General features: G+C 37.3%; 3 protein-coding genes across 6 annotated transcripts in view; 1 reads left to right on the forward strand and 2 right to left on the reverse strand.

The window, feature by feature from the left end:
* Positions 1 to 6,231, reverse strand: part of adka (adenosine kinase a) — a 143,363-nt gene extending 137,132 nt beyond the window's left edge. Inside the window, exons 1-3 of one of the 3 annotated variants that reach the window (XM_042736933.1) lie at positions 5,949 to 6,231; positions 3,928 to 4,002; positions 1,747 to 1,800 (exon numbers count right to left, since the gene is read on the reverse strand). In XM_042736933.1, the coding sequence (XP_042592867.1) occupies positions 1,747 to 1,800; positions 3,928 to 4,002; positions 5,949 to 6,004 (185 nt within the window). In that variant the 5' untranslated portion in view covers positions 6,005 to 6,231. Of the gene's footprint in view, positions 1 to 1,746; positions 1,801 to 3,927; positions 4,003 to 5,186; positions 5,272 to 5,463; positions 5,830 to 5,948 lie in introns of those variants that run through there. The other 2 variants (XM_042736932.1, XM_042736934.1) reach the window with 2 other exon arrangements.
* A 394-nt stretch (positions 6,232 to 6,625) lies between these two features.
* On the forward strand, positions 6,626 to 10,666 carry ap3m1 (adaptor related protein complex 3 subunit mu 1). 2 transcript variants are annotated; one of them, XM_042736930.1, is made up of 9 exons: positions 6,626 to 6,950; positions 7,732 to 8,012; positions 8,187 to 8,358; positions 8,434 to 8,571; positions 8,677 to 8,762; positions 9,016 to 9,149; positions 9,234 to 9,441; positions 9,559 to 9,703; positions 10,286 to 10,666. In XM_042736930.1, the coding sequence occupies exons 2-9, from the start codon at positions 7,740 to 7,742 to the stop codon at positions 10,384 to 10,386; spliced, it is 1,257 nt and encodes a 418-aa protein (XP_042592864.1). In that variant the 5' UTR covers positions 6,626 to 6,950; positions 7,732 to 7,739; the 3' UTR covers positions 10,387 to 10,666. The 2 variants fall into 2 exon arrangements, with proteins under 2 accessions (XP_042592864.1, XP_042592863.1); XM_042736929.1 differs by having other exon boundaries at positions 6,630 to 6,855.
* A 694-nt stretch (positions 10,667 to 11,360) lies between these two features.
* Positions 11,361 to 25,456, reverse strand: part of LOC109100653 (vinculin) — a 41,342-nt gene continuing 27,246 nt past the window's right edge. The window contains exons 10-22 of the mRNA XM_042736928.1: positions 25,237 to 25,412; positions 24,643 to 24,833; positions 21,346 to 21,545; positions 20,872 to 21,000; positions 20,062 to 20,211; positions 19,525 to 19,633; positions 19,142 to 19,444; positions 18,919 to 19,043; positions 18,652 to 18,837; positions 15,681 to 15,908; positions 13,517 to 13,720; positions 13,335 to 13,439; positions 11,361 to 13,259 (exon numbers count right to left, since the gene is read on the reverse strand). Of these exons, the coding sequence (XP_042592862.1) occupies positions 13,113 to 13,259; positions 13,335 to 13,439; positions 13,517 to 13,720; positions 15,681 to 15,908; positions 18,652 to 18,837; positions 18,919 to 19,043; positions 19,142 to 19,444; positions 19,525 to 19,633; positions 20,062 to 20,211; positions 20,872 to 21,000; positions 21,346 to 21,545; positions 24,643 to 24,833; positions 25,237 to 25,412 (2,253 nt within the window). The 3' untranslated portion in view covers positions 11,361 to 13,112. The remainder of the gene's footprint in view (positions 13,260 to 13,334; positions 13,440 to 13,516; positions 13,721 to 15,680; positions 15,909 to 18,651; positions 18,838 to 18,918; positions 19,044 to 19,141; positions 19,445 to 19,524; positions 19,634 to 20,061; positions 20,212 to 20,871; positions 21,001 to 21,345; positions 21,546 to 24,642; positions 24,834 to 25,236; positions 25,413 to 25,456) is intronic.

Here is a 25,456-nt window from a genome sequence, read left to right on the forward strand (position 1 = left end):
TACAGTGTTATCATAAACATATAGTGGATAAAGAGAAAACTGCACTTTTTTGACTAATCCTTTATTGTTTTTTTAAAGGTTCACCATTAAATAAATAGATGCAATGATCGTTAACCCACAGTTGTTTTCATATGAAGTTCTGCTGACATAAAGTAAGTTTTTATATGTTAACAGTTGAATTAAAAATTAACACTTTTGCAGCATTTACTAATCTTGGTTAAAGGTATAGTTCACTCAAAAATGAAACCTGTCATCATTTACTCACCCTCATGTCGTTACAAACCTTCTTATGTTGAACATTTAAGAAGATGTTTTGAAGAATGCTGGTAATCAAACAGTTGATGGTCCCCATTGACTTTCATAATATTTCTTTCCCTACTATGGAAGTCAATAAGGACCAACAACTGTTTTGTTCTTCAAAATTCTTTAAAATATTATCTTTTGTGTTCAACATAAGAAAGAAACTCGTATGGCTGAGTAAATGATGACAGTTTTAATTTTTGGGTGAACTATCCCTTTAATGCTAATTTCTACACATACTAATACACATTTGTAACATTTCAAGTTAATTAATAATCTAATAATAAGATTAAGGGTAACAGATCATGTAATTTTCACCAACTCACAACTTTCAAAACTGTTTTATGGTGTTTATTTTGGGGGGGGGGGACTATAAACAATCAGTATGTTGTTAAACAATATTACAACATATTAAATTCATTGTACTTTCATTGTACATCTCTGTCCATTCCAGAATCCACTTGGTACCTTCCGACCAAATATAACTGGACATCCACAATTTCCAAACCAAGACGAATGAGGAGGTGTATATACAGGGTTAAAAAGGAAGTTCTCAAAACTAACTACACTGAAGGAAAACAAGTTAAATAAATCCCAAATTACATGCAATTACATACAGTAAACAACACATCCCTGTTCTACTTCCTGAGGCTTTCGACTGACTCCTAAGCCCATTACCAAAACCAGGACGTACTGTACTGCATGCTGAGCAAATGCACTTTAAACTTGTTCTAGCCACTCGGAAACAGCAGCAGAATTGAATGCAGATCTAAGCTGGATTGTGCTAAAGCAGCAGAATGGTGCATATCAGCCTTGTATGATGCAACTATGACCATCAAAATGTTTAGACAAAAGTGCATGTTACCATAAAGCTACTGCGAGTTTCCCCTGATCCCGAAATTATCGGTGCCACACACTCAGCATCACATATTAAATCACTGTCTCCATCTCTGAGGGTCTAATCATTATGGGATTCACTGCTGAGACCTAAGAGTACAATTTCAGTCTTATCAAATAGTGCTTTCACACATGATTAGATCAAGGGAAGTGGGATCAGATGAATCCAGCCGTCTGAACAGAATTCAGAAATGTCAGTATCCTACTAACGTGTTAAACATTCTTCTAATCTTTGCATTAAAGAGGATCAATCGTTTAGATCAGATGCTAATCAACATGGAGTACATCCTCTAAAGATGAAATGAAAGGAAATTACTTTGTTGGCATACAGCCATGAGTATAAAATTTTTAACACACGTGCTACTCATCGAGTGCTACTAAATAAGGAATTACACTAGGGATTAGATTAAGCCAAACACCAGTATGAGAGCTATTCTCACCAACACTAGAAATAGATTTTTTTCTATTCATATGAAGGGGTGCATATCTATCATCATCAGCCTTCAGTATCACTGAACATACCAAAAGACACTGGTAAAAAACACTTACATTTCCTTGTGTTTCTCTTCTGCTAATATCTGGTCATTTGGCTTGAGTCCATACCTGTAACACACACAAAGCATCTTCGTAACATCAGATCTAATCATCATGAACACTTCAAACAAAAATCATACTTGTTTTTTTTAGGTTAAAATGTTATTCATGTTAGACGAATTGTACCATATTTTGTTGTCACGTGTAGCTAATCATCTTGAAATGTACTCTCAGCCAAAAGAACCTACCATGGCAGCTCATTTTAGTAAGACGGCTGTAGGTGAAGGTCTAAGTCCTAACACAAAATAAAGCTTCTTTAGTTGAGCCATAATCACTTCATCGACTTAAAACGGCTTTGGAAGGGAGTACAATAATTTGCCCATTTCATTTCAACTGAACTCTGTGTCTAAATCCATCCAAAAGCATGGTCAATCATGAGTCATGTGTAACAAAAACATGAACTTGGTGTACTTTTACAAATGGAAAACCAACTGTCTGTAGTCTGTGTCTGTGGTACAAAGGGTCATAACAACTCATCTAATAAGGTGAAATTTTACATCTGAAGAGGATTATGGAACTAGACACTGACTCATCGCAACTATTGGAAGTCTTATGAAACAACAATAAAAAAATATTTGAGGAAAAGGCAAAAACAATAAAATGACTAATGAGTATTACGCACACCACCATTAAAAGCTTTTGTTGTTGTTGTTGTTTACTGTCAAAGATAGTAAGAACATTTATAATGTTTAATCTTTAAAAGACTTATTTCGAAAGGATCATGTGACGCTGAAGAATGGAGTAATGGCTGCTAAAAAATTCAGCTTTGCGATCAGAGGAATAAATTACATTTCAAAATATATTCAAATAGATTATTTTGAATTGTAATAATATTTCACAATATAGCTGTTTTGCTGTATTGTGATCAAATAAAAGCACCCTTGGTGAGCATTTCTTTAAAAAAAACTAAAAACCACATTTTTTTTAAACGGTAGTGTATATGCAAGCAAACAGTTAGGGATCTTGTTATGATTCTCTCTCAAATGAAAGGAAAGGATAACAAATTAACTGAAGGAGTCAAATCTTAATTTGTCCATGAATAATATCTTAAGAGAACAAAATAAGTGACCAATTGGCATTACTGAGATTTAGGTGATAGAGCAGTTTTTTCGCTTCTCGTCATCCAATCAAATTGCTCAAATTGCTAATCCAATCAAAAAGCTACAACTCTTTTTCCATGATCTTGAAAGTATTTTTATATTTGTATGTGGTCAATCATGTGCTGGCCAATAACTAAACATTAAATGGGCAGCTTAGTGAGCTCTTAACGCATCTTAGTTATCTATTCTTTGACTCTGCCCTGCAAACAACCGGTCATGCAATAAAACAAATTGCTTTACACTTTAGAATAAATCGAATGGAAATCATTACAGTCAAAGTCTGCCACAGGTCCGGCTGTTCTGTCTGAAACAGCACTTTTAAGATTATCCAGCCTGTTTGCAATAGTGCTGACAGTTAGGAGCAAATAAACTGTATTTTGACTATTTAAAAACATTTATATTTACAAAAAATGTGACATGGTATATTCTGCGATTTGATCTGATCAGCTTATACATTTCCGCATGAAGTACTGATAAATAAAGTGACCGTAAACAAAAACAGCTCAAACCTGTTAGACATGCACATCTGTTTAGCCTGCCACCTCACGGTCATGGTAAGGCAAGAACGTTAATGACGCTAATGGCAAGTCGGGCACTGCCAGTGTGTTTGAGGTTATGTAATGGAGGGGGTATTGTTTTATGACTAGTGCTGGAATGGCACTCTGTGAGTAGGCCTACGTGTCAAACAGGAGACTTCCTCTCACCCGCAGAGTGTCCATGGCACATGCCGCCTCCTTAAAGAACAGGGACACTTGGCCTATTAAACGTATTAGGTTTGATTTCTTACAAAGATAGAAAAAGAATATTATGAAGCCAAAAGCTACCTGGCTTCCAACGTCTCTTTAAAACTAACATAGGCTGACCAAAGATCAACCACTAAGTGACATGTAAAAAAAAAAAGAGGTTTTAGTTCACACGTCACCCAAGACAAAATGCTGACACGACACACTGATATAAAAGCAAATACACAGCAGTCCCCAGTCATGTCATCTAATAGATTCAAATCAAATTGATTTGAAAGAAACATGTGACTTACTTGTCTAGAAAGTCTTTGTCCACCACAGCACAGATGTCAAGCAGGGGGTTTCCCATCCCGAAAAGGGCATTTTGACTGCAAAAAAAAGACATGTGCGTCCAGTTAAGACATTAGGAAAACAACCGAGTAGTGCTGACAACAGATGTAAGCATAGTTACACTAAAAGCATATGCACAGGCCCTTTGTGATTCACTTGCATGATGTGTCTACTAAAGATAGCAGGGACATTTCTTTGACCAAGCAGACTATTTTCAGCATTTTCAACAATAATTCAAAAAATGTGCATTTTTTTTTTTTGTCTCAAGGGACTTTTCATAACTGAAATTCTGCATAAACATAGAAGATCCATTCGAGCATAAACTACAGCACATTACACAATTTGAAATACATAAGCATTGCTTTTTAATGTAATCCACGATGAGCAACTGCAAGCTAGATATTTTCTCTATCAGATACAGAAACACTCAGTATTTGTTTAGCCAGACACAAATAGTTTTCAAGCAGAAAAGCATGTCATAAATGTTTCAAACAAGACAGCACTGAAACATTAAAGAAAGCATTAGATAACAAACCAAGCATTCAAGCACGTGGCTGAGAGACTGACCGTTCATTCACCCTGGATGAAACGTGTGTGTGGTGGAGTCCCTAAGATTAAAACATTGACTCCAATCTATTGTTGACAGATGTGATAAAATTACTCATTTTGCAAAGAGTAATGATAAAAGTCTGCATGATTTTCCATAATATATTATTCTCTATTATTAATGTAAACAAATAAGGTTTCCAAAAACCACAAGGAATGAAACACAAAGCAGGCAACTAAAACTCTCTAAATGATCTTTTGCACTCCTACATTCAAAGAAAGACAATTGTTTAGTGTAAGTTATGAGAAACGTGTGAATGAGCACAGATGTGTCGGTGTGGGAGTTTGTGAAGCTTGTGGTGCTCTAAAACAGATGTTTAGGGGGTGCTGTTCAATGCATAAAGAATATATATAAATATCATTTCTCTAGTGACTAAAACAATTTCTGTGCAACTAAAAGTTAAAAAAACAGCCATCTCAGAAACATGATAAATAAGCAAACTATCCAGAAAACAATATAGCATCACATCTTGTGAGCTTCTGTTATCCAAAACATTACCAAATTCTCTTAAAACGACATGCTATTTGAGTTAAAAAAAAAACTGTTCCTCTTTACATTGTGGAGTGACAAAATTATAAAACTCCTCACATAGCTGACTATCCAGTTTAGCCCTACCTGGCTGTAGGCATGAGGGTGGCTTGAGGTGATGCTCACTGGAGTTTACTGAGCGGTCTGCAATGTTAGTCCTCAGACGAAAGAGCCCCTCGCTGCTGATTGGTTGAACGCGCAGCAGCATCGACTGCTGATCGGGACAGGAATACCCGTCGGAAATTGACTTATTCGTTTAGTTTATGCTCCATGCACAAAATATTGTCTAACTATATTGTGTGTTCATGCATGTTTTGTTTTTTTAAATGCATGCATGTATTGATGTGAGTGTGAAGAGACTTACTGTTGTGACAGTGTACAGCAGGAAGACTTATTTTTGCAGCATAACAAAAGACACGTGGAGCCGGAGGGACGCATGCCAGTGCTCGATATAACACTCAAGGACAACGGTTTGTCATACGCATACAATAACACGAATTCACCACTCGACTATGAGTAATTAAAGGGTTTGTGGAACGATTTGGATATTGTTCACTCATAAAAATGCCCCGTGATCACGAGTTTGTGGTTTAAGCTTTGCAGCAAGACCGAACTGATTCATCGGCATTGCTCTATAATGGGAAAATGCCCGATACATTCCTGTCCAGTGCAACGACAATGTGGTTTTGAGAGAAAGCACTGAATTGACAGCACATGGACTTTAAGTGTCACGCAGACAAGACTGACCCAAAACTGCTCGCAAACAAACCGCCCCGTGTTCAATTTACCAAACACACGTTTTGACTCCGTCATTCTACGCTGTTCAACCGATGCTTGTGTTTGCTGTACCTGAGCTTTTTTTCCTCGAGCTTAATCCTTTTGGCTTTAGGTTCATCGGATGCCATGCTGTAGCGTGATGGTGCTCTATCAAATATTCTCTAGGAGGTACCTTGTTGAGCGAATGAAGTATCCGGAGGCGCGGTTGGTGGATAGTTCTTTTGAATTGAATCTTTTCACTGAATCGATTCACAAAACCGTTCGGAACTATTCCTTCACGAACCGGACTGAAACGCTCCGAACTGTTCTCACGGACCCATTTGAACTGAGATTCGTATTTCTTGAATTAATCGGTTTCGTAATGGGTCGAGGACCGATGAGTGAGCTGCTTATAAAAGCATTCGATTCACTGTTCAGTGAGTCAGTAAATAACGCGAGTGAACCGAAGATTTGACTTACAGGGTGAAAGTTACTTTAATAGCCAAATAGCAAAAAATGCTACAAATAACCTACTGCAAATGTATGAATTTTTAAATAACCCCCTATTTTAATAAACTTGAATCAATCTTCAGTAAACTTGAATCCTACACGCCTGGGACCACGTGATAATAAATAAAGAACCAGTGAATCTGATCATTTGATTGTTCTTTGAAAAGAGCTGTTCAAAAGAACCGACTCGAGGAACTGATTCTAGCCGTGGGGAGTAAAATTTACCAGACACATAGCTGTCCCTGTGTATTGCCGGAACAAAAAATACATCCCAAGCTAATATAAACTTTAAATAAACACATGCTTTGTAGAGCCATCGTTTTACCGTCTTTGATCTTAAGCTTTTTTTTACAAGAAGCGAGTGTTTGTGTTTTAAATCTACTTTAATATAAATTGGCGACAGGCTTAGATTCGAACGCATGAAACACATCTGCCACATTTGCAAGCGAGGAAACTGCCTGAAGACATTCATCAAGACAGCTGTCTGCAGGTACATTTGATTTAGAAATAAGTTTAGATATGTGTAGTTATGAACAACCGACGGTCTGTATTTGTTCGACTGAATATTATTGTCTCAAATAAACGGTAGGATATCCTGTAACTCTTCCTTCAGGAAACAAGACTTTTCTGCTTTTGTTTTTAGTATTTTCTGAGGGATTAATGATTTAATTAGCTATCACCCTGTCCTGCATTGCCTTTTAAATTATAGTTATATATATGTAACAAGTTTGTTTGCGACCAGTTATGATAGATTTGAAAGAAATTTAAGTTCTTAAGTTTTAATTTACAGTTTTAGGATAATACAGTTCTCAGGACCTGAAATGTAGCTTTATAAAGTGCACAATGAACAGCATTTAGATCTAACCCCTGGTCACTATATATATATATATTTATATATATATATTTTTTTTTTCAAAATAGTTATTTATTTGTATTATTTAATTGATTATACGGGGATAAACATTGATCAAATACGGATACATTTGTAATCTGTTTCAAAGCCACTATTCTAATTACTGTAAGTAATTAGAATATTGTTTTGTTTCTTATACAGAGGTTTTAATTTTGATAGTAACTTTAAAGCAGATTACAAAGACATGGCTCTAAAAAATGAATGTGGACATTAATTTGTGGGTGAGTTTACCTCAAAGTTCTCATAGTACATTTTGATTATTCATTTAAAGTACTATCCCAACGGCCCTTTTTTAAATGTTATTTTTATAACCATTGTTAAAAAAAGTTACAAACTTTGAATGTTCTAGGCATATTTCTCGCCAAACACTGGAATATCGTAGTAGCTCATATCTGCTGTTAGCATCGTGACTCCCATTCTCATTGTCCCATTTTCATCCTGTTGAAATTCCAGCCCTCATCATGATTCACAGCTTGTTTCTGATAAACAATGCTGGCGATTTATTCCTGGAGAAACACTGGAAGAGTGTCATAAGCCGCTCCGTCTGCGATTATTTTTTCGAAGCACGAGAGAAGGCAGTGGAACCTGACAATGTGCCTCCTGTCATCCGCACCCCTCATCACTATCTCATAAACATCTACCGTGAGAAGATCTTCTTTGTTTCTGTCATCCAAACCGAAGTGCCTCCACTCTTTGTAATAGAATTTCTGCATCGAGTCGCAGAGACATTTCAGGTATCAACAACCCACTGACGGTGCGGCGTGGAAAATATATGTTAACATACACTACGGTCAAAAGTTTGAGTTCAGTAAGAATTTTATTCAGCGAACATGGTGTACGTTAAGTAAGTAGATGTCTTGTATCGAATGTGTGCTGAATAATAAGGTGTTTTATAATCATTTATGTAGGACTATTTTGGAGAATGTTCGGAGTCCACTATCAAGGACAATGTGGTTATAGTCTATGAGCTCTTGGAGGAGATGTTGGATAATGGCTTCCCCCTCGCTACAGAGTCCAACATCTTGAAAGAACTCATCAGACCTCCCACAATCCTGCGGTCGATGGTCAACACCATCACAGGTAAAACACCACATCCCTGAGGGTTTTGTTGATGGCTGTGTGATGTTGAGAATCTAACTGATCCATGATCCTCAGGCAGTAGTAATGTTGGCGAAACACTCCCTACTGGTCAGCTCTCCACTATCCCATGGAGAAGAGCAGGCGTGAAATATACCAATAATGAGGCTTACTTTGATGTGGTGGAAGAAATCGATGCCATCTTGGATAAGTCTGGTAAGACTGTTGTTGGTACTTTGATTTCACAAGTTATGTGAATGCATAATACTTAAGATAAGTATTTCCTTTCAAGATTAATATTGGTGTTCTCTTCTGTTTCAGGAACTACAGTCTTTGCAGAAATCCAGGGAGTTATTGATGCTTGTGTCAAGCTCTCTGGAATGCCAGATCTTACTCTCTCTTTTATGGTGAGAGCACTGAATCATACATTATATTTTTTGGATACATTATATTTTATGTGTGTGTGTATATATATATATATATGTATGTATGTATGTATGTATATTTGTATATATGTGTTTATGTGTATGTGTGTATGTATGTGTATATATATATATATATATATATATATATATATGAATCAAGGGGATATGTGTAACTTTAAAAATTCATGTTTTCAGCAAAACATATTTAACACAACTGTATGTTGTTCATCCACAGAACCCCAGGCTCCTTGACGACGTGAGTTTTCATCCATGCGTCCGTTATAAGAGATGGGAAAGTGAAAGAGTTATCTCCTTCGTTCCCCCCGATGGAAACTTTCAGCTCATGTCGTATCACATCAGTGCGCAGAAGTAAGTAGTTAAGCAATAAACCTAAAACATGTATTAGAGATATTTAGATATTGCAGATTAAATGTTTTTTACCTGTTTTTGCAGCCTTGTAGCAATCCCAGTATATGTGAAGCAGAACATCAGCTTCTTTGAGACTGGATCTTCAGGAAGACTGGACATAACTGTGGGTCCTAAGCAGACCATGGGAAAGACTGTGGAGGGTTTGGTTGTGACTGTACACATGCCCAAAGTGGTTCTCAGTGCCAACCTCAATGCAACTCAGGGAACCTACAACTATGACCCCGTCACGAAGGTCAAATACATTTCCATTTTCATTGATTTATTGCAGTTGTGTTATTTTAGCAATGTCACAGCTGTTGATCATTTGAAACACTATTTTTGGCTAATTGTTCTGACTGTTGTCTTGTAGATTTTGGTGTGGGATATAGGGAAACTTAACCCCCAGAAGCTGCCCAATCTGAAAGGAAGCCTAAGTCTGCAATCTGGAGCTCCTAAACCAGAAGAGAACCCAAGTCTGAACATTGACCTGAAAATCCAGCAGTTAGCCATCTCAGGTAGGCTAGGGTCCTTTATCAGCGTTGGTTGTGATTCATTGCCAGCAGGACCTTGTGATAAAGCACTGTTGTTATTAACACTCTTTTAAAAAGCACAATAAGCTGCTGTAACCCTATTTAATTTACTATTTGTTCACTTTTCTTCTAAATTTTTAATTTCCTTCCAAGTTTGTATGTAATCGGTGAAATACCATCAAAGGTATAGGGTTATTTTTTTTTAAAAAGACTACTTTAATTTTATACATTCAGTGTATTAAAGGTGACAATAAAGACGTATAATGATACAAAACATTTCTGTTTAAAATAAATGCTTTTGAACTTTCTATTAACTGTTAAAGCTACAGGAGTTTATCTAAAATCTGATGATCATATGATCCAATGAGCATTGAGATTGCAATGAGAATGATATTGAAAGAAATCTGATGTTTTGTAGAGAGGGTGTTCACATGGTCGGTGTCAAAAATTTGCTTATTTGAACAATGTGCAAAAATCTTGTTTTCAGACTTATGTAAGGTGCCTGTTTTAAAATGTGTTATATAAATACAGTTATGCTTACTTCACTCTCTCTTTTCTGCTTCACAGGACTGAAAGTCAATCGTCTAGACATGTACGGAGAGAAATATAAGCCATTCAAGGGTGTGAAATATGTGACCAAAGCTGGGAAGTTCCAGGTCAGGACATGAGGCCAGCTGCAGAGTATCACAAGGATATGCCAAAAGTTTATTAGAAGTGCCATTTTTCTAAGTGACAAATCATATAGGATTGCAACCTTGTGCACAATCTCCCTTATTTTTTAAAACATGGTAGTTACATTCGTTATTGTAATATTTATCTTTCTTGTTTTGTGGGAAGTTACTGGCAATTTGCAAGAAGTGAAAATCTTTTTCAGAGAGCATTTGCTTTGGGAATCTTTCACTTCATATCAACAGCATTCCATTAATGTATTAAAACTATATTATGTTAGATTTAAGGTGCGGTAAATCTTTGCCAGAAACACATGACTTTAATCACAGTACTGCTCTACATGTGTTGATATCGTCACAAAATAATACTTGAGAGTTTCTGCACATATTCACAGGCCTTATTTTTCATTTAAATTTATTTGCTAGTTCAGTGGCCTTTGAATGAAAAAAAGAGATTTTGAGGAGGCTTCACACACTCAGATGCTTATAGCAGGACATTTTTACAAGGATGCAATCTACTACACAAGCACATCACTGCTCAGAGGTGAACAGAAGCTGTATCTGCTTGAGAGACAATTTACACTTGAAGTAGTTTGCCACATACAAACACTATGGAGCCATTATGAGCTCAAGTGATAAAATCAGTTCTGTTGCACTGACCTGCAGTGATACGGTAGATATGCAGGTCTGCCACCTTAATGAAGCTTTGAGCATTTGCACACAAGGACACACAGTTGCATTATTTTGTAAAATGTCAAGGGAACTGCATAACTGCATTTTAAGAAATGTATTTAAACCAAAAGCCTTCAGATTTATAAAGTTTGCGAACAAAATGAGGTCTTTTCTGTGTGTTTCCACTTCTGACTAATACTTGTTTATTATAGCTTCACTTGAATATGTTTGACAAAATTAGAAAGTAACTTGTCCCTTTATTGACATATTTGCGGAATGAAGTTACCAAACAAAACACCTTGACATAATTTTTTTTTTATTAATCTGAGGCACATAAGATGTTTTTTCTATGTGACACTGAAAAAGTCAACATTAGTGTCGTATATACATTCACAAAGCAGTAATTTCACCCTTTCTAAATGTCATCAGAACCCACAACATGCTATTACACATACAAATACAGCCCTGGAAACTTTCACAACGAGGCACTATATTGGGGGCTGAAAAGGTATTCTTTCAAATGTATATGTTGTAGATAAGAGTTTTAAAGTGAATGCAAGGCAGTGAAGCATCATGATAGTGTTCTTGTAGCTGTACAGAGAATTCAGAGAGATATTAGCTTGTGCTACTGAGTTTTTTATAGCATGACTGCACAATTTCCACACATTTGATTCTATACTGTAAATGTACTGTCCTTAAAATGGTAGATCACACAAAAACTAAAAATCAATTTACTCACCCTCATGTCCTTCCAAACCTGTATGACTGGAACACAAAAGAAGATATTTTGAAGAAGTTTTTTTCCATACATTGAAAGTCAGTTGGGTCCCAAACAACATGTTCTGGACCCCATGAACTTTTATTGCATAGACAAAAACATTTTCAGTTTTAGAACTACATGAGGGTGTTGCATCTCAAAACTCATACTGTAGGTATCACATATAAACAAGCCACCTGGGTCTTGTTACCCATTCTATTTAAATGGGTAAACACATTAAGACAGTTCCATCATCAATATTCTACAATTGCAAACACAATCACACAGAGAAACGTCATTACAGTCAGAAACCATAAAAAGACTGCGCTAAGAGAGAACAGTTCAACTGTTGTGAGGATTGTGCTTTTCTTTTAACAAATTTAAATAATCATTCACTCTCTCACAAACTTAAGTGTGAATGAAGTATAAAGAATTTCAGTGTTAACTATCCAAGCTTTCGCATGTCTATGTAGATTTACATGATAGATGTGTTTATTTGATAGCTAATGGATATTAAGTGTAAAAAAATGAAATCTTTGGCATCAACCATGCCATGCAAAATACATCTGTGTAATGGCACGACCCATCAAAAAAGGCATTGTCATATTTAATAAATAGCTAAGCAAAAGTACATTATAAATATGAGCAAAGAACAGTTAATTATAGTGAATTATAACTCAAAAACAACCAGCCATAGGGTTTTTGAATAGCAAAGTAAAACTTACAATATTGTTTGTGTTGTATATTTGCGACTAAAAAGTGATCTGTGATAATGTTCTGATGCAATATAAGAAATATAAATATATACATTTTCAATAAGAAAATTTAATTGTCAAAAACTAATTTAAAGTAAATTTCATCATGAACTCCAACACTGTTCGAGAGAGGCATCATGCCATTTTTCTCCAATACAAAATAGAAAACTTCTTCATGCAAAAAAAATATATATATACCTGGAATTTGGAAACCCAACATACCAAAAATATATATTTAAAAATTTGCTTCCTGTATACTCCTACACTAAACCTCAGTAGTGTGAGATAAAGGTAACAACAGCAAAATTTCAGGACAAAAATAGCCTCCGTAAGGAGCAGCGGAGGTGTACCAAGTACCCATACCAGCAAGTAAATAAAAAAAAGTAATACCAGTCACCCTGAAACTTGAGCCGAACACTGATGTTCACAAGTTTAAGAATCATACAGGGTGCTTTCTCTCCACCTGCCACCCCTTATCAGATCTCACAACATTTGAAAAGGCAAGAATGCAAATTGCTAATGGAAATCAACTGATCCTCAGTTTACTGGTACCAGGGGGTCTTTCTGACCCAACGAAGAGTGCACCCTGCATCTGTGCGGATCTTGATAGAGGCAGCTTCTGCTTCTCTGACCGTCTCCTTCACGGACTGCATGAGGTTCTGTGCGTTGTGCACAAGCATCTCGGTGGCTTAGGACAAAACAATCATTTTAATGCCAATCCAATCCAAGATAACCTTCATTAAAGATGTGCCTTGTGTCCTCACCTGCTCAGATTCTTCCTCACTGATGTTTGTACGTCCCAGCATAGTGGCCTTTACTGTGGACAGGATCTTCAGCTGAGTGCTAATAGTTGGAATACGCTCACAAACCTGGAATAAACATTCCAGAGTTTACAGAGGAGAAATGTACTTGATAAGCAAAACAATTTGATATTTGTGCCACTGACCTGCAAGAGGTTTGTGCGAATCCGTTTGTCGGTGCATTGCTTGGCTACCTCTTTAGCCAGCCGTGTGACCTCGTCGGAGGCCTTGGCGATGTCCTTGGCGCACTGAATGAGGGCACGTTTATTCCCACTGCCTCCACGCACTAGACGAGACATCTCTGCCATGAGCAGGGCCATGCGCTTAGCTGCTCCAATGATGTCATTACCCTAAGAGAAAAAAAACCCATGTGGACATAGCATAAGGACTTAAAATAAGGGTTTGATTACAGACGTACTTTGGCAAACACAGGTAAAATCTAAAATAACTACAAACTGTTCCTATAGAGTAGGTTGCTGTTCATGTAGATCATTTTTGCCTGTTATTAATCTGTGATTGATGATGAGCTCTATGTATCTAACTTCTATCTCTAACATTTGAAAATGTCACAAAGACAAACAAATAGTGTTTAGAATCATGTCATTTTCATCCAATGCACATCAGTCATGCCTTTTTTGAAATTAGTATAGGTTTATCATGTCTTCTGAAGTCACATTTGTAGAAACGAATACATGTGAACAAGACATTTTTCTGTGCACACAGTAAAGCATCTGTATGCTTGTTACTGTTTTGTAAATATACTTTTCCAGTGTGGGTGCAAAAGTTTCCCATCATGAACGTTTTTTTTTGTTTGCACATTTAAGTTTCTCGCACTTGCGGGAAAGTATGGAAGCTAATTTCCACCATGAAAAAAACAATCTCAGTTACATCTCACGATTTTGGCTTTTTCTCAGAATTCTGAGTTTATATATCTTTTGTTTCCAACACATAATTTAAAAAAAGACAATTGCAACTTTTAATCTTACAATTCCGAATTTCCTCCTCGCAATTGTGAGTTTATCTCATAATTGCAAGAGTTTTTTTTTGTTAAATTTTACAATAAAAAATTACACCTTTTTCATTTTTTTTTTTTTTTTTATCTATGACGGAAATATTAGGCCCTGTCCACACAAACACGGTTATTTTTAAAACCACAGCTTTTTCTACGTGGTTTGGCCGCTCGTCCAAATGCAAATGCAGCATTAGGTCACTGAAACCGAACATTTTTGAAAACCCCTGATTTTCAGATTTTCAAAAACTCCAGTTGCAGTGTTTTTGTTTAGAGTAGACAGCGAAACCGGAGATTTTGGCTTGATGTCACATGAACTATTTTGTCGATGTTCTTGGTACCTTTCTGAACCTTGATCATGATAGTTGCGTTGCTCTCTATGCAGGGTCAGAAAGCTCTTGTGACGTCGGAGCATGCACTTTTATCTCCGCCTACTGGAAACTTTTTCAGGCTTCTGATTGTCCAACATGGCTTTACGGTTGAGATTATATCGCCACCTGTTGGTTTGGCATGCTCTTGACAGTGCTTCATAGCATGCGTTTGCGTTTTTATGTGTACAGAGTTTTTTTTTTAAAACGGAAGAAAAACTGTTTATAAAAATACCTGTGTACCTATGGACATGGACTTAAAGTTTCCATAGTTCTCCTGTGTGCACATGAGGGCATTTTTTTCTGCTTACATAACTTTATGGGCTCCGTAGAATCTACAGCTTGTCAACAACATGGTGCCCATCTAACAAATTGATCATAAATATTCAAAAAACAAAACCTTGAGCAGAATTCTGCATGATCCTTTAGTGAGAAAGTTATGTGTAAACACAGGCATGCAAAGTTTCTGTTAAAATGTAACATCCTACAATGGCTTTGACAAAGTTCATTTAAATGGTTAGAAAAAGTGTGCAACAAACAAACAGGCATGTGACATGACTTCAACACGTGTAATTTCTGAAGTCATTGGGAAACTGTCATCCATGGCTTCACAGGTTGGCAAAAGCAGAGTGTTTGGCAGCAGCAGTTGAGTGAATGGCTCCTCTTTAAATCGGGGCACAGAGGCGTGACAACTATCAGAAATGAGCAGGGAAGTGACTTGTGAAGCCAGTATCAGTTTGTCCAAGAAATGCACAACAAACTTGCCATTCCAGTCGCGGCCATTGGCAACCCCAGCAGCAAAAAAACACACCGGACCCAAGTGTGAAGCAGCAACAGCAGCAGCAGCAGCAGCTATCTGGTTTCAGCATTCCCACAGTAATATCTGGATGCAGAAGGGATGCTGCGGCCCGCCGGGGCCGGAAAATGGAGTACCTTACTGGACCACTTGCGAGCCTCCTGGTGCAAAGACTGTGCAGCAGCCAAAATGGGCTGGTTAACTGGCTGATTGGAAGACATTAAGAGCAGCTCTGGCTCAAAATCATCCTCGTTGTCTGTGAATTCATCCTCATCGTCTATATCTACTTCCGCCTCAGCGGCCTCAAAACGCTCGTCTGTCACTTCAGGCTGGGGAGGCTGGGGAGGCTGGGGTGGCTGGGGAGGAGGGGGAGGAGGGAGCCAGCATGGAGAAAGAAGGACAGAGTTAGTACGAGGCACTGCATGGAGATTCCCCGGACGACATGATTGTGGGAACAGCTGGGTTTAGGTTAGCTGGGAGGGGCAGCATTCTGGGTCCTGCTGGGTAACGTCTACCACAGGGTTTATGATGTCAACTGAAAATCATGTAACTTAACTATTCTCAATTAAAGTTGAGGATGGAAACTGGGAGGTTAATTTGGACACAGAGCAAACAAGCAAAGCCCCCAACAAGATGAAATACATGATGGGTTCTCCATAAAAAGTAGCTTTGACAGATTGTGTTACAATGAGTTTATATTTCAAATTGAATGATACTTAACCTAAAAATACTCCTAATCATTTATTTTATAGAGATTGTGCTCAAATTTTTTCCTTAAATTGTCCTGATATTTTCTTAACTTTTCCAATCATTCATTATTACTGAATAAAGATTTTTAAAACATTCATTTCATAGAGACTGTTCTCACCAAAAAAAGCTATTTATAGCTGCCAAAATAGTCATACAGACCATAATTTCCATAAACACATTTAAAAGTCTGAGGTTTAATGTTTTTTTTTTGTTTGTTTGTTTGTTTGTTTGTTTTATGCATTTTTTTTTTTTTATGGATCAAAATGACAGTAAAGACATTTATAATATTACAAAAGATTCCTATTTCAAATAAATGCACAACTGGTTTCAGCATTGATAATAATAAGAAAATGTTTGTTGAGCAGCAAATCAGCATTTGAGAATGATTTCTGAAGGATCATGTGACACTGAAGACTGGAGTAAGGACTGCTGAAAATACAGCTTTGCCATCACTCGAATAAATAACATTTTAAAATATATTAAAATAAAAAAGTTACCCTAATCCTAACTGTAATAATATTTCACAATACTGTACTGTATTTTTAAAGAAATAAATGCAGCCTTAGTGAGCATAAGAGACTCAAAAAAAAATCTTTCCAACCCTAAACTTTGTAGTCTATCTGTCTATCTATCTGCGATATCTCAGTATTTCAATAATACAGATATTTTTACACTGTATACATATTTAGTAAGGTGAATATTATAATAACTAAACAGGCAATAAATGGGGCTGTGTGTAGATACAAACAGTGAAAGACCATGTTAACACGCAAGAGAACAAATAGTTTTCACAAGGACCAAGACAAAGCCACAAAGGGACTGTTCAACTATTAAAGAAATAGAAGAAATAGTACAGAAATATCCACAAAAGGACAACAACACAACCAGTAAGTCAAACACACCCAGTGGGCTCTCACTATGGTCACCTGATTTGAAGTAGGCTACTACACAAGCCTTTGTAATGAGCTTCTATCAGCACTGCACTAGTTCTAGTTGATATCACATCCACTGAAGAAGACATTTTCCATTAGTTAATGTTAACTCAGATAGTCCTGTCTGTCTCGTTTCATAGCAGAAGCTCTTTTGGGGTAAAGCTGTGAAGAAAAGTCATGTATTGCTCCATCACTATGGTAAAAAAAATGAGTCTACTTGTTAAAACGTTAGAACATGCAAACATTTCTTTCATAGATGACAGTTTCCATTCTTTTTCCCCCTGAAACTGGAATCATCACAGAGATTTCCACATTTCAGGTTAAAGACAACAAAAACACTCAGAGTTCAACAAAGGCAACATTTCACAATCATAAAAAGCAGACCAGTACACAAAGCGCATCTCAAACATTTGAACACATCATTTAGTTTTTTCATTAACTTTGTCATTTTCATCTTGACAATCTTTTAGAGATTGTTTAATTTGCTGATGGGTGTGGAAATTTCTCCGGGGGATTTACTAACAACGTGCAAAATAAAGAGCACAGACGCAATCTCATTTACATACTGTAGCGACCAACACAATATACCAAGTGCAGCACAAATCAGCGTAGTCGTAAATAAAGAGTTAAGAAATAAAGAAGCCACAGTACATTTAAAAAGATCCGGAGGCCAAAAAATGAAGGGTTTCATAAAGTTTTGATAGACCTGATATCGCGAGACTCCTAGTTGAAGGTTCCAAGTCTTTTTTTTTCTGAAGCAAATTCAAAATAACATGGCTTGGCAAACTGTGTTCTGATAATGTGTTCTTCTAGCATTCCAAATAAATTAATACGTGAGGAAAAAATTCTCTCCCTTTTACCACATGCTCGCTGTTCTCTGCAGTGCCTCCTCCTAGCAACAATAATTGCAGCCAAGCGCAAAATACTATAGTTTAAGACATGCTTTTTTTGGACGTTAAATAATAGCGCAAATACCAGTATTTTGGCGAGCGCAAACGTTAGTAAATCTCATTGTGTGATTCATTCTCCCATAAATTTTGCATCTGAATGGGAAACTCCTACGAATGCATATTCAATAAGGTCAGGCACAAAAATAACTGTGTCCACGCCCTTTCAGCGCTAATTCGTCACTGCGCGTCTTTAGTAAAACTTGACAGTACTATTTTAACGCCAAAAGATGGTTTGCGCTGGTGCAGGCTGTTAGTAAAACTGGCCCTTGGATGATATTTGAAATAAGAAATGTTTGGTAACATCATAAAAGTCTGTCATTGTTGATCAACTGAATGCATCCGTGCTAAATAAAAGTATTAATTTCTTGAATAAAAAATAAAAATCTTACTGACCCCAAACTTTTGAGCCATAATGTATTTCTAAAGAACTACAAGGAATGATGTAGTGATGTATGAAAAAGAACAGCTCCACTCACCTTACTGGACCATTTACGGGCCTCATCGTGCAGCTGCCTGGCCGCCACCATCATCGGCTCGCTCACCATCTCGCCGGCTTTCTGCTCAGGGAACTCCTCATCTTTCTCCTCTGGGGGTGGAGGTCTCGGGGGAGGAACCTCTCCCTCTGGGAGGGGCGGTTTGGGAGGAGCCTGATCATCACTGACCTGATAGAATCATATGGGTGAGTAAATCATGGCAGAATGGTCCCAATTCAGGACATGAATTGATGATTTAATTTGACTTACATGCAGCTGATCAAGGTCTGGAGGTGGAGGTGGAAAGTCAGGCTCCTGAGGCTGGAAGGCTTCCCTGACTTTCCCAACAGCAGCCAAGATCCTGTAGCCAGAGTCCAGGAAGCTCTTTTGTGAACCTGATCATTAGGAGAAAATGATTTTCTGTCAGTAATAGGAGAAATTGTTTTCTATAAATGTATCCAGAACATTTATAAAAAAATAAATTAAAAAAGACCTGGATCCTGGATGTTTCCTGCCACGGCTTTAGCAGCCATAACCATGGGTGAGATTGTTCTACCAAGATCATCTGAAGCAGCTTTGACCAGTTCTCTGAATTTCGGGTCCTCTGAGTTCTCCACTTCCCGTTTGGCCACCAGAAGGACCCGGTTAGCCCGCCGGGCAATGCTGGTGGCCCCTGCAACCAACATCTGGGGCTGAACGTTAGCCATTGCCACCCGGCATTTATCAATGTCTTTCTTAATGGCCTCCTCTGATGCATCCAAGAGGGACTTCGTGTCAATGGCTTCATCCACAAGACCTGAAATAAAGATTGTGAATATTCAAAAGAATTTCCAAAGATTTGATGCGGTATTTTATGTGATATGAGCTTTTGCTTACTGGTCATTTTTTCAATGTTGTCAATCCATTGGTTCTTCATGGTCTCAAAGTGTTCATATGCAGCCTGGTTGCCAGGGTTCTTCAGCAAAATACGTGCAGCAGAAGTGACCTGCTCATGAGTACAGCAAAAGACAGATAAACGTGTCAAACTCAAAATATCAAAATAAGTAAAACTGTAATGCAGCAAAATACTAAAATGTAAAAAAAAATAGTATTTTAATATAGTTTACAGTGTAAATTATTCCTGTGATGAAAAAAGCTCATTTGATTTGACTTTAATACTGTGACAACATAAAAGCTAGTTATTTTAGAAACATCCTCATAATTTAACACTTTTTTTCACACGGTCTTATTTTAAGAATGAGTTCTCACTCAAGATCATCATCATATTTGGTAGTATCTGGAATCAAAAAGCTTGAATGCCCCTGGAGACTTGATACTGTGGCTAATGTCCAGCTATCAGGCCAAGCACTCCATTATGTGCTCCTAAAGTAGCTCTGGCATAAGCACACACATATACATATATGAGCTGCATACCTGAGGTGTTAGATCTCTGGCTGATTTCACAGCCGCCTGGATGCCCTCAACTGTGCTCTTATTGGCTGTTCCCACAGCAGCGGCTTTCTCCGCTGTAGCACCCAGTCTACTGGCATGATTCTCAAAGTTAGACGCCCTTTCTTCAAACACCTAGAGGGGAACAATTCTAAATTAATTATTATTTTATAATTAATAATTCCATTTTATCAATATACTATTCGTTTTTGTAAATATTTTGACTGAAAATTTCATTTTTAAATTTTGCTTTCACTTTCATTTAAAAGTGTTAGTAATTTTGCTGTGTTTTTGTCATTTTAATTAGTATTTTATGTCTATATAATTTCTATTTTAATTGTATTTATTGTAGCTTAGTTTTAGTTATTTTAGTGCTTCAAGTACTAAACAAAAATGAGAAATGTTGCCATGGCAATTCAATTCAATTTTATTATATTTTATTTTTGTTAACGCATTTTTTTTTTTTTTAATTTAACACAAAAATGTTTTTTTTTTTTTTTTTTTTAAATGATTTTAGTATTAGATAACTATAACAACAAAACATAATAACTATGATAATGACTATGAGTATGTTTGTATTAATTTCTGACCAGGTATAAAATAATGATGTTGGGGATTCCTTCAAAATAAATAATAACACTAAGAATAAAAGTGTTTACTTATTTCTAAAAATGGCTTAAGTCTATTTACAATTATGTTTAGGGCTTGGAATGCTTTGTATGAATTAGCATATTTGATATGATACTGAAATGCAAGCTGCACTCGGTTTGAAACCGGTAGTATAGGGCAACGGACCTCGTCTCTGTTGGGGGCCTCAAGAGGCGCCGTTGCTGCCACAGCCAGGAGTTTTACTGGTGTGGTCGTATCACTGAAAACATCAGACACCTCCTGGGTCATTGCTTCCTGCATCTTCGCCTTCAGATCCTTGAAAGAAAAATATATGATGATTTATTTATGTGTACAGTTATTTATTTATTTAGTTATTTATTTAAAAAAATTCATTTGTTTCAAGTCATTTGCTTGAAGCAGAATAGGAAAAAAATATTGTGTAGTTCAAATGTTTTCCACCAGTGGGCAGCATTTGCTTATATATTACATTGAGCTGAAAGCCCTGGTGCTTTGTGTACTGCACTACTCTAGAGCCAGCAGATCTGACCTCTGCACATCACATTTGAGAAGATTTAAACATCTGATTATGCTTCACCCCCACCTGCTGTGTGAGAAAGATAGCAGGATCTTTTAATAGAAAAGGGGGACACGATGCCTTACTTTAATTGCCTCCAGAAGATGAGCAGCCACAGCGCGCGCCTGAGGACTCTCTCCCTCTCCCCGCGCCGCAAGATCTGCCAGCTGCATCATCAGCTGCTCCACTCGCTCACACTTTGCTAGCAGATCCTGTCTGTACGGCCCTGGTAGAGAGTTCGCCAGCCGGCGGCCTTCCGCTATCAGCCCCCGTATGGCAGCCTGGCCTACAGACAGAGACATGACAAGCTCCCATTAAAATTTAATGAAGAAATGTGTCATTTCTAGCTGAAACAATCAAACAGGTTTCCAAAACACTCCAGACTCCATTATATTACAGTTTGGAAAAACAGAGAGTCTCTTCATTGAAATTAACCAACAAATTGCTTAGGGATGTTTTACCCAAAAATCATTAATCATTAAATGTCATTAATTACTTCCCCTCATGTCGTTTCAAACCCGTAAGACCTTAGTTCATCTTCAAAACACACTGGCAGTCTTTTGTTTTGTGTGGATATATTCATACATTCATTATTCATTCATTTTACCAAGTGGAGGGCAACAGCTGCTTTATGATTTGAAATGCACCATTGTCTTTTCTTTTTTCTTTTTTTTTTGACTGATTGGCTAATAATTCAGCACTATTAAATTAGTACTACATTAGTGTCTCTACTTGCTGGTTTAAAAAATATGTTTTTGCTCCATAACAAACTCATTTACTTCACTTGAAAGTACTAACATACCACTTAAAAATAGTATGCAATATTACAATCCAAGTATGCCATTATTAAATGAAGAGTGCATCCAAAATGATTGTATATTAAAATAACAAGCCATAGGTGACTAGATAGTATACCGTTTCTGGTGGATTTAAAATTGAGAATCTGTGCTATAGCAGTTTTTTTAAGCTTATTAAGGATAATTAACAATGAATTCATAAGTAATTAAGTTAGCAAGAAGACAAGGTCAGTGGTATCAAGATGAAATTTTATGACCTGATAGTATGTCCCAGTACTGGCCTTGCTATACACTCGAAAGTATGGATTTTCACTATCACGAGCGAAGTACAAACTAGTGTAAATATGTGAATTAGGACAAGCCCTGGTACTAAACTGTGCAGCTCTGGTCTAGAGTTACTCCAAGACTAAGTTAACCTGAACGTAACATGACCTGCTGTGAATAGGACACGACGCAGCTATTTATGGTTAGAAATATTTTAAGTATGAACATAAATACAACAGGGACAGAGGAAATAGCCATCTGTCACATCATATAAAGGTCCATACGAGTCAAGTGCCTAGTTCCATATGAATGAATAAGTTGTTTAATATGCCAGTGTTATCCTTTGGGGGAAAAGTAATGGCCTCAGATGACCAGATGAGGATATTACTACACTAATAACAGATACAGATATAATAACAGTTATTGATTTTTTTGTCACATTTAAGGAGTAATGTTTCACCCAGGGGCGTAGCACCAAATTTTGGGCCCTGGGTACAAACCATCTTGCTGGGCCCCCGTACCAAATACCATAGTGATACCAATGGCCTAAGTCTCTAATTCTCTTCTCTTTCCTCTTCATCTCTGTCCTCCTGCTCCTGACTACCTTCATCACATTCTTCACTTTCCCTCTCATCACTTATATGAATATCAATCTCATCTTCTATTTCTGCCTATGCTACAAGAGGAAATAAGCAAATTAGGTACATTATTATTGTACACATTTAAACTTTAAAGGGATAGTTCACCCAAAAATGAAAATTCTGTCATCATTTACTCTCCCTCAAGTTGTTCCAAACCTGTATGACTTTCTTTCTTCTGCTGAACACAAAAGAAGATATTTTGAAGAAAGTCGGTAACCAAACGACTGATGGACCCCATTGACTTCCATAGTAGGAAAAAAAATACTATGGAAGTCAATGGGGACCAGCAACTGTTTAATTACCAAACTTCTTTAAAATATCTTCTTTTGTGTTTAGCAGAAGAAAGGAAAATCATTCAGGTTTGGAACAATTTGAGGGAGAGTAAATGATGACAGAATTTTAATTTTTGGGTGAACTATCCCTTTAAAGTTTAAACGTGTACAATAATAATGTACCTATTTTGCCTTATTTCCTCTTAACATTTAAGCTCACCTTGTCTCACTGTCACTGCTTTCACCTGGCCATGATGAGGGCCTGCTGCTAAAGGTTTAGCAATGGTTGCTAAAATATCCTTTATTGTCACAATACCTTTTTTAAAGTGTAGGCTAAGTACAAGTTAATTGCTGATTATTTGTCTGTTTAAAATAAATATAAAATAACTCTCTATAAAATCACAGGGTACACTAACCGCCCAACTAGACATTCAGTCTTTGAATTACGTTTTAAAATACTGTAAGTCATTTTCAATCGTTAAGATGTGCATTAAACTGAGAACAATCCTGTACTTAATGTAAGAGCGTGTGCGAGCTAATTTGCATAACAATGCGGTAAAATAGGCGCTAACGATCTGTGTTTTCGCGGGTGTTAGATTTTGACAATGGAGGGAAATATACAGTGTTTTCATGTAAACTTCTGACTCTGGGGAGAACTGCAGCAGAAGAGGAGACAAGCTGCGCAGCTGCCTGGAGTGGCAGTGTGTTGAGCTTGCAAGCTCCGCCTCCGTCTGCTTCTCACTCCCTGTTATTTACCCAGAAATATTGTTTGCTCGCTATGAAGGATGTGATACTATAAATTATTGGTATATTATTCAAATAGAGTACGAACATAAATGTATGCTATTCTACCTGGAGTAGATATTTATGTTAAAAACAATGTCAATGCTCGATGATGCATTTGGAGCTCACCTTTCTTTTCAAAAATCTGAGTGAGCAACTGCTTGCCCTCATTTGCCTTTCTCTCTTTAATCTTCTTTTCTTTTCGTTTTTGAGCCCCGATTTTCCTTTCTTAAGGAAAGACATGACTCTTCCCCTGTCTTCCTAGTTCATACCACGGCTAACTCCAGCTCCTGTCTCATTAACTGATTCAATTTCACCGCAGGTCCGCAGCAGAAGCACCTGACCTGCGGGTCGTACCATTTACATTGATTCGAGAGGGGTGGTGGGGCCCTGCACAGCATGAAAATTACTTTTTTTTATACCAAACCAGTGCCTAACTACAAGTTTAGTTTTGCACAGGAACTTTTTTTATTTGTACATAAATGCTATACAAATGTTAGTGCATGTATATGTATGTATAGAAAACTGACTTCTAAGGGCCCCCCCCCTGCCTCGGGCCCTGGGTACTCGGTACCCTTTACCCCCCCAGTCCGACGCCCCTGGTTTCACCTCATCTTTCCACCCACCTACTCCATGATCGTCCACTCCAGGGTTGTTGATCCAGTGCAAGGCCTGCTCCATTTTGCCCTCTAGTGTAACAGCGGCCTTGGCAGGTCTCATGTTGGCCACGGCACGGTTAGTCTTTGCCTGCAAGTTCTGCAAAGCTGTGCCAATCTGTTTGGCCAGCGCTCTAGCCTCAGGAGTATCCCCTTTACCCCTACGGCACAAAAAAGTTCAAAAGAACAGCATTTTTTTTTTCTTTTGTAACATCATAATTGTCTTTACTGACACTTTTGAACAACTGAATGCATTGTTTCTGAGTAAAAGAAAAATCTTACTAATTTATTTATAATAAAATGTTTCATAATATTATGAAAGCACTACATAACATTACATCAGGCACATTATCTTTGTTACATAAACTGTCCTAACAGTAAGCATGATACTGGTTTATCAAGTTCACATTTTTCATCATGTGCTGATCAAAGTCACAACATCATCTAATCATGATAGACTGGCATGAATGATATCAAGCTGAAAACCATCTGTTCTTTGAAAGTGAAAAGAACACTTGGAATGTTCCTGTAAATTAAAGGACTCTACTGTAGATCTATAATTACATTTTACGAAGTTCGACCAGTCTCGCAGTGAGTCCTGCGACCTCGTTGATGGAGCGCAGAATGTCGTCTCTCTCTTTAGGATCTTCACACAGGTCAGCGATGCGCTTGGCCTCCACCAGAAGAGCACGGATGTTCTCTTCCCCCTCCGGACCGCCGTTAGGATCAGCCAGCCAGCTCTGTACAAAAACAACCATTCACACAAGTTCAATTACAAGTCACA

This window comes from Cyprinus carpio, chromosome B13 (genome assembly GCF_018340385.1).
Source record: "Cyprinus carpio isolate SPL01 chromosome B13, ASM1834038v1, whole genome shotgun sequence".
Taxonomy (NCBI): Eukaryota; Metazoa; Chordata; class Actinopteri; order Cypriniformes; family Cyprinidae; genus Cyprinus; species Cyprinus carpio.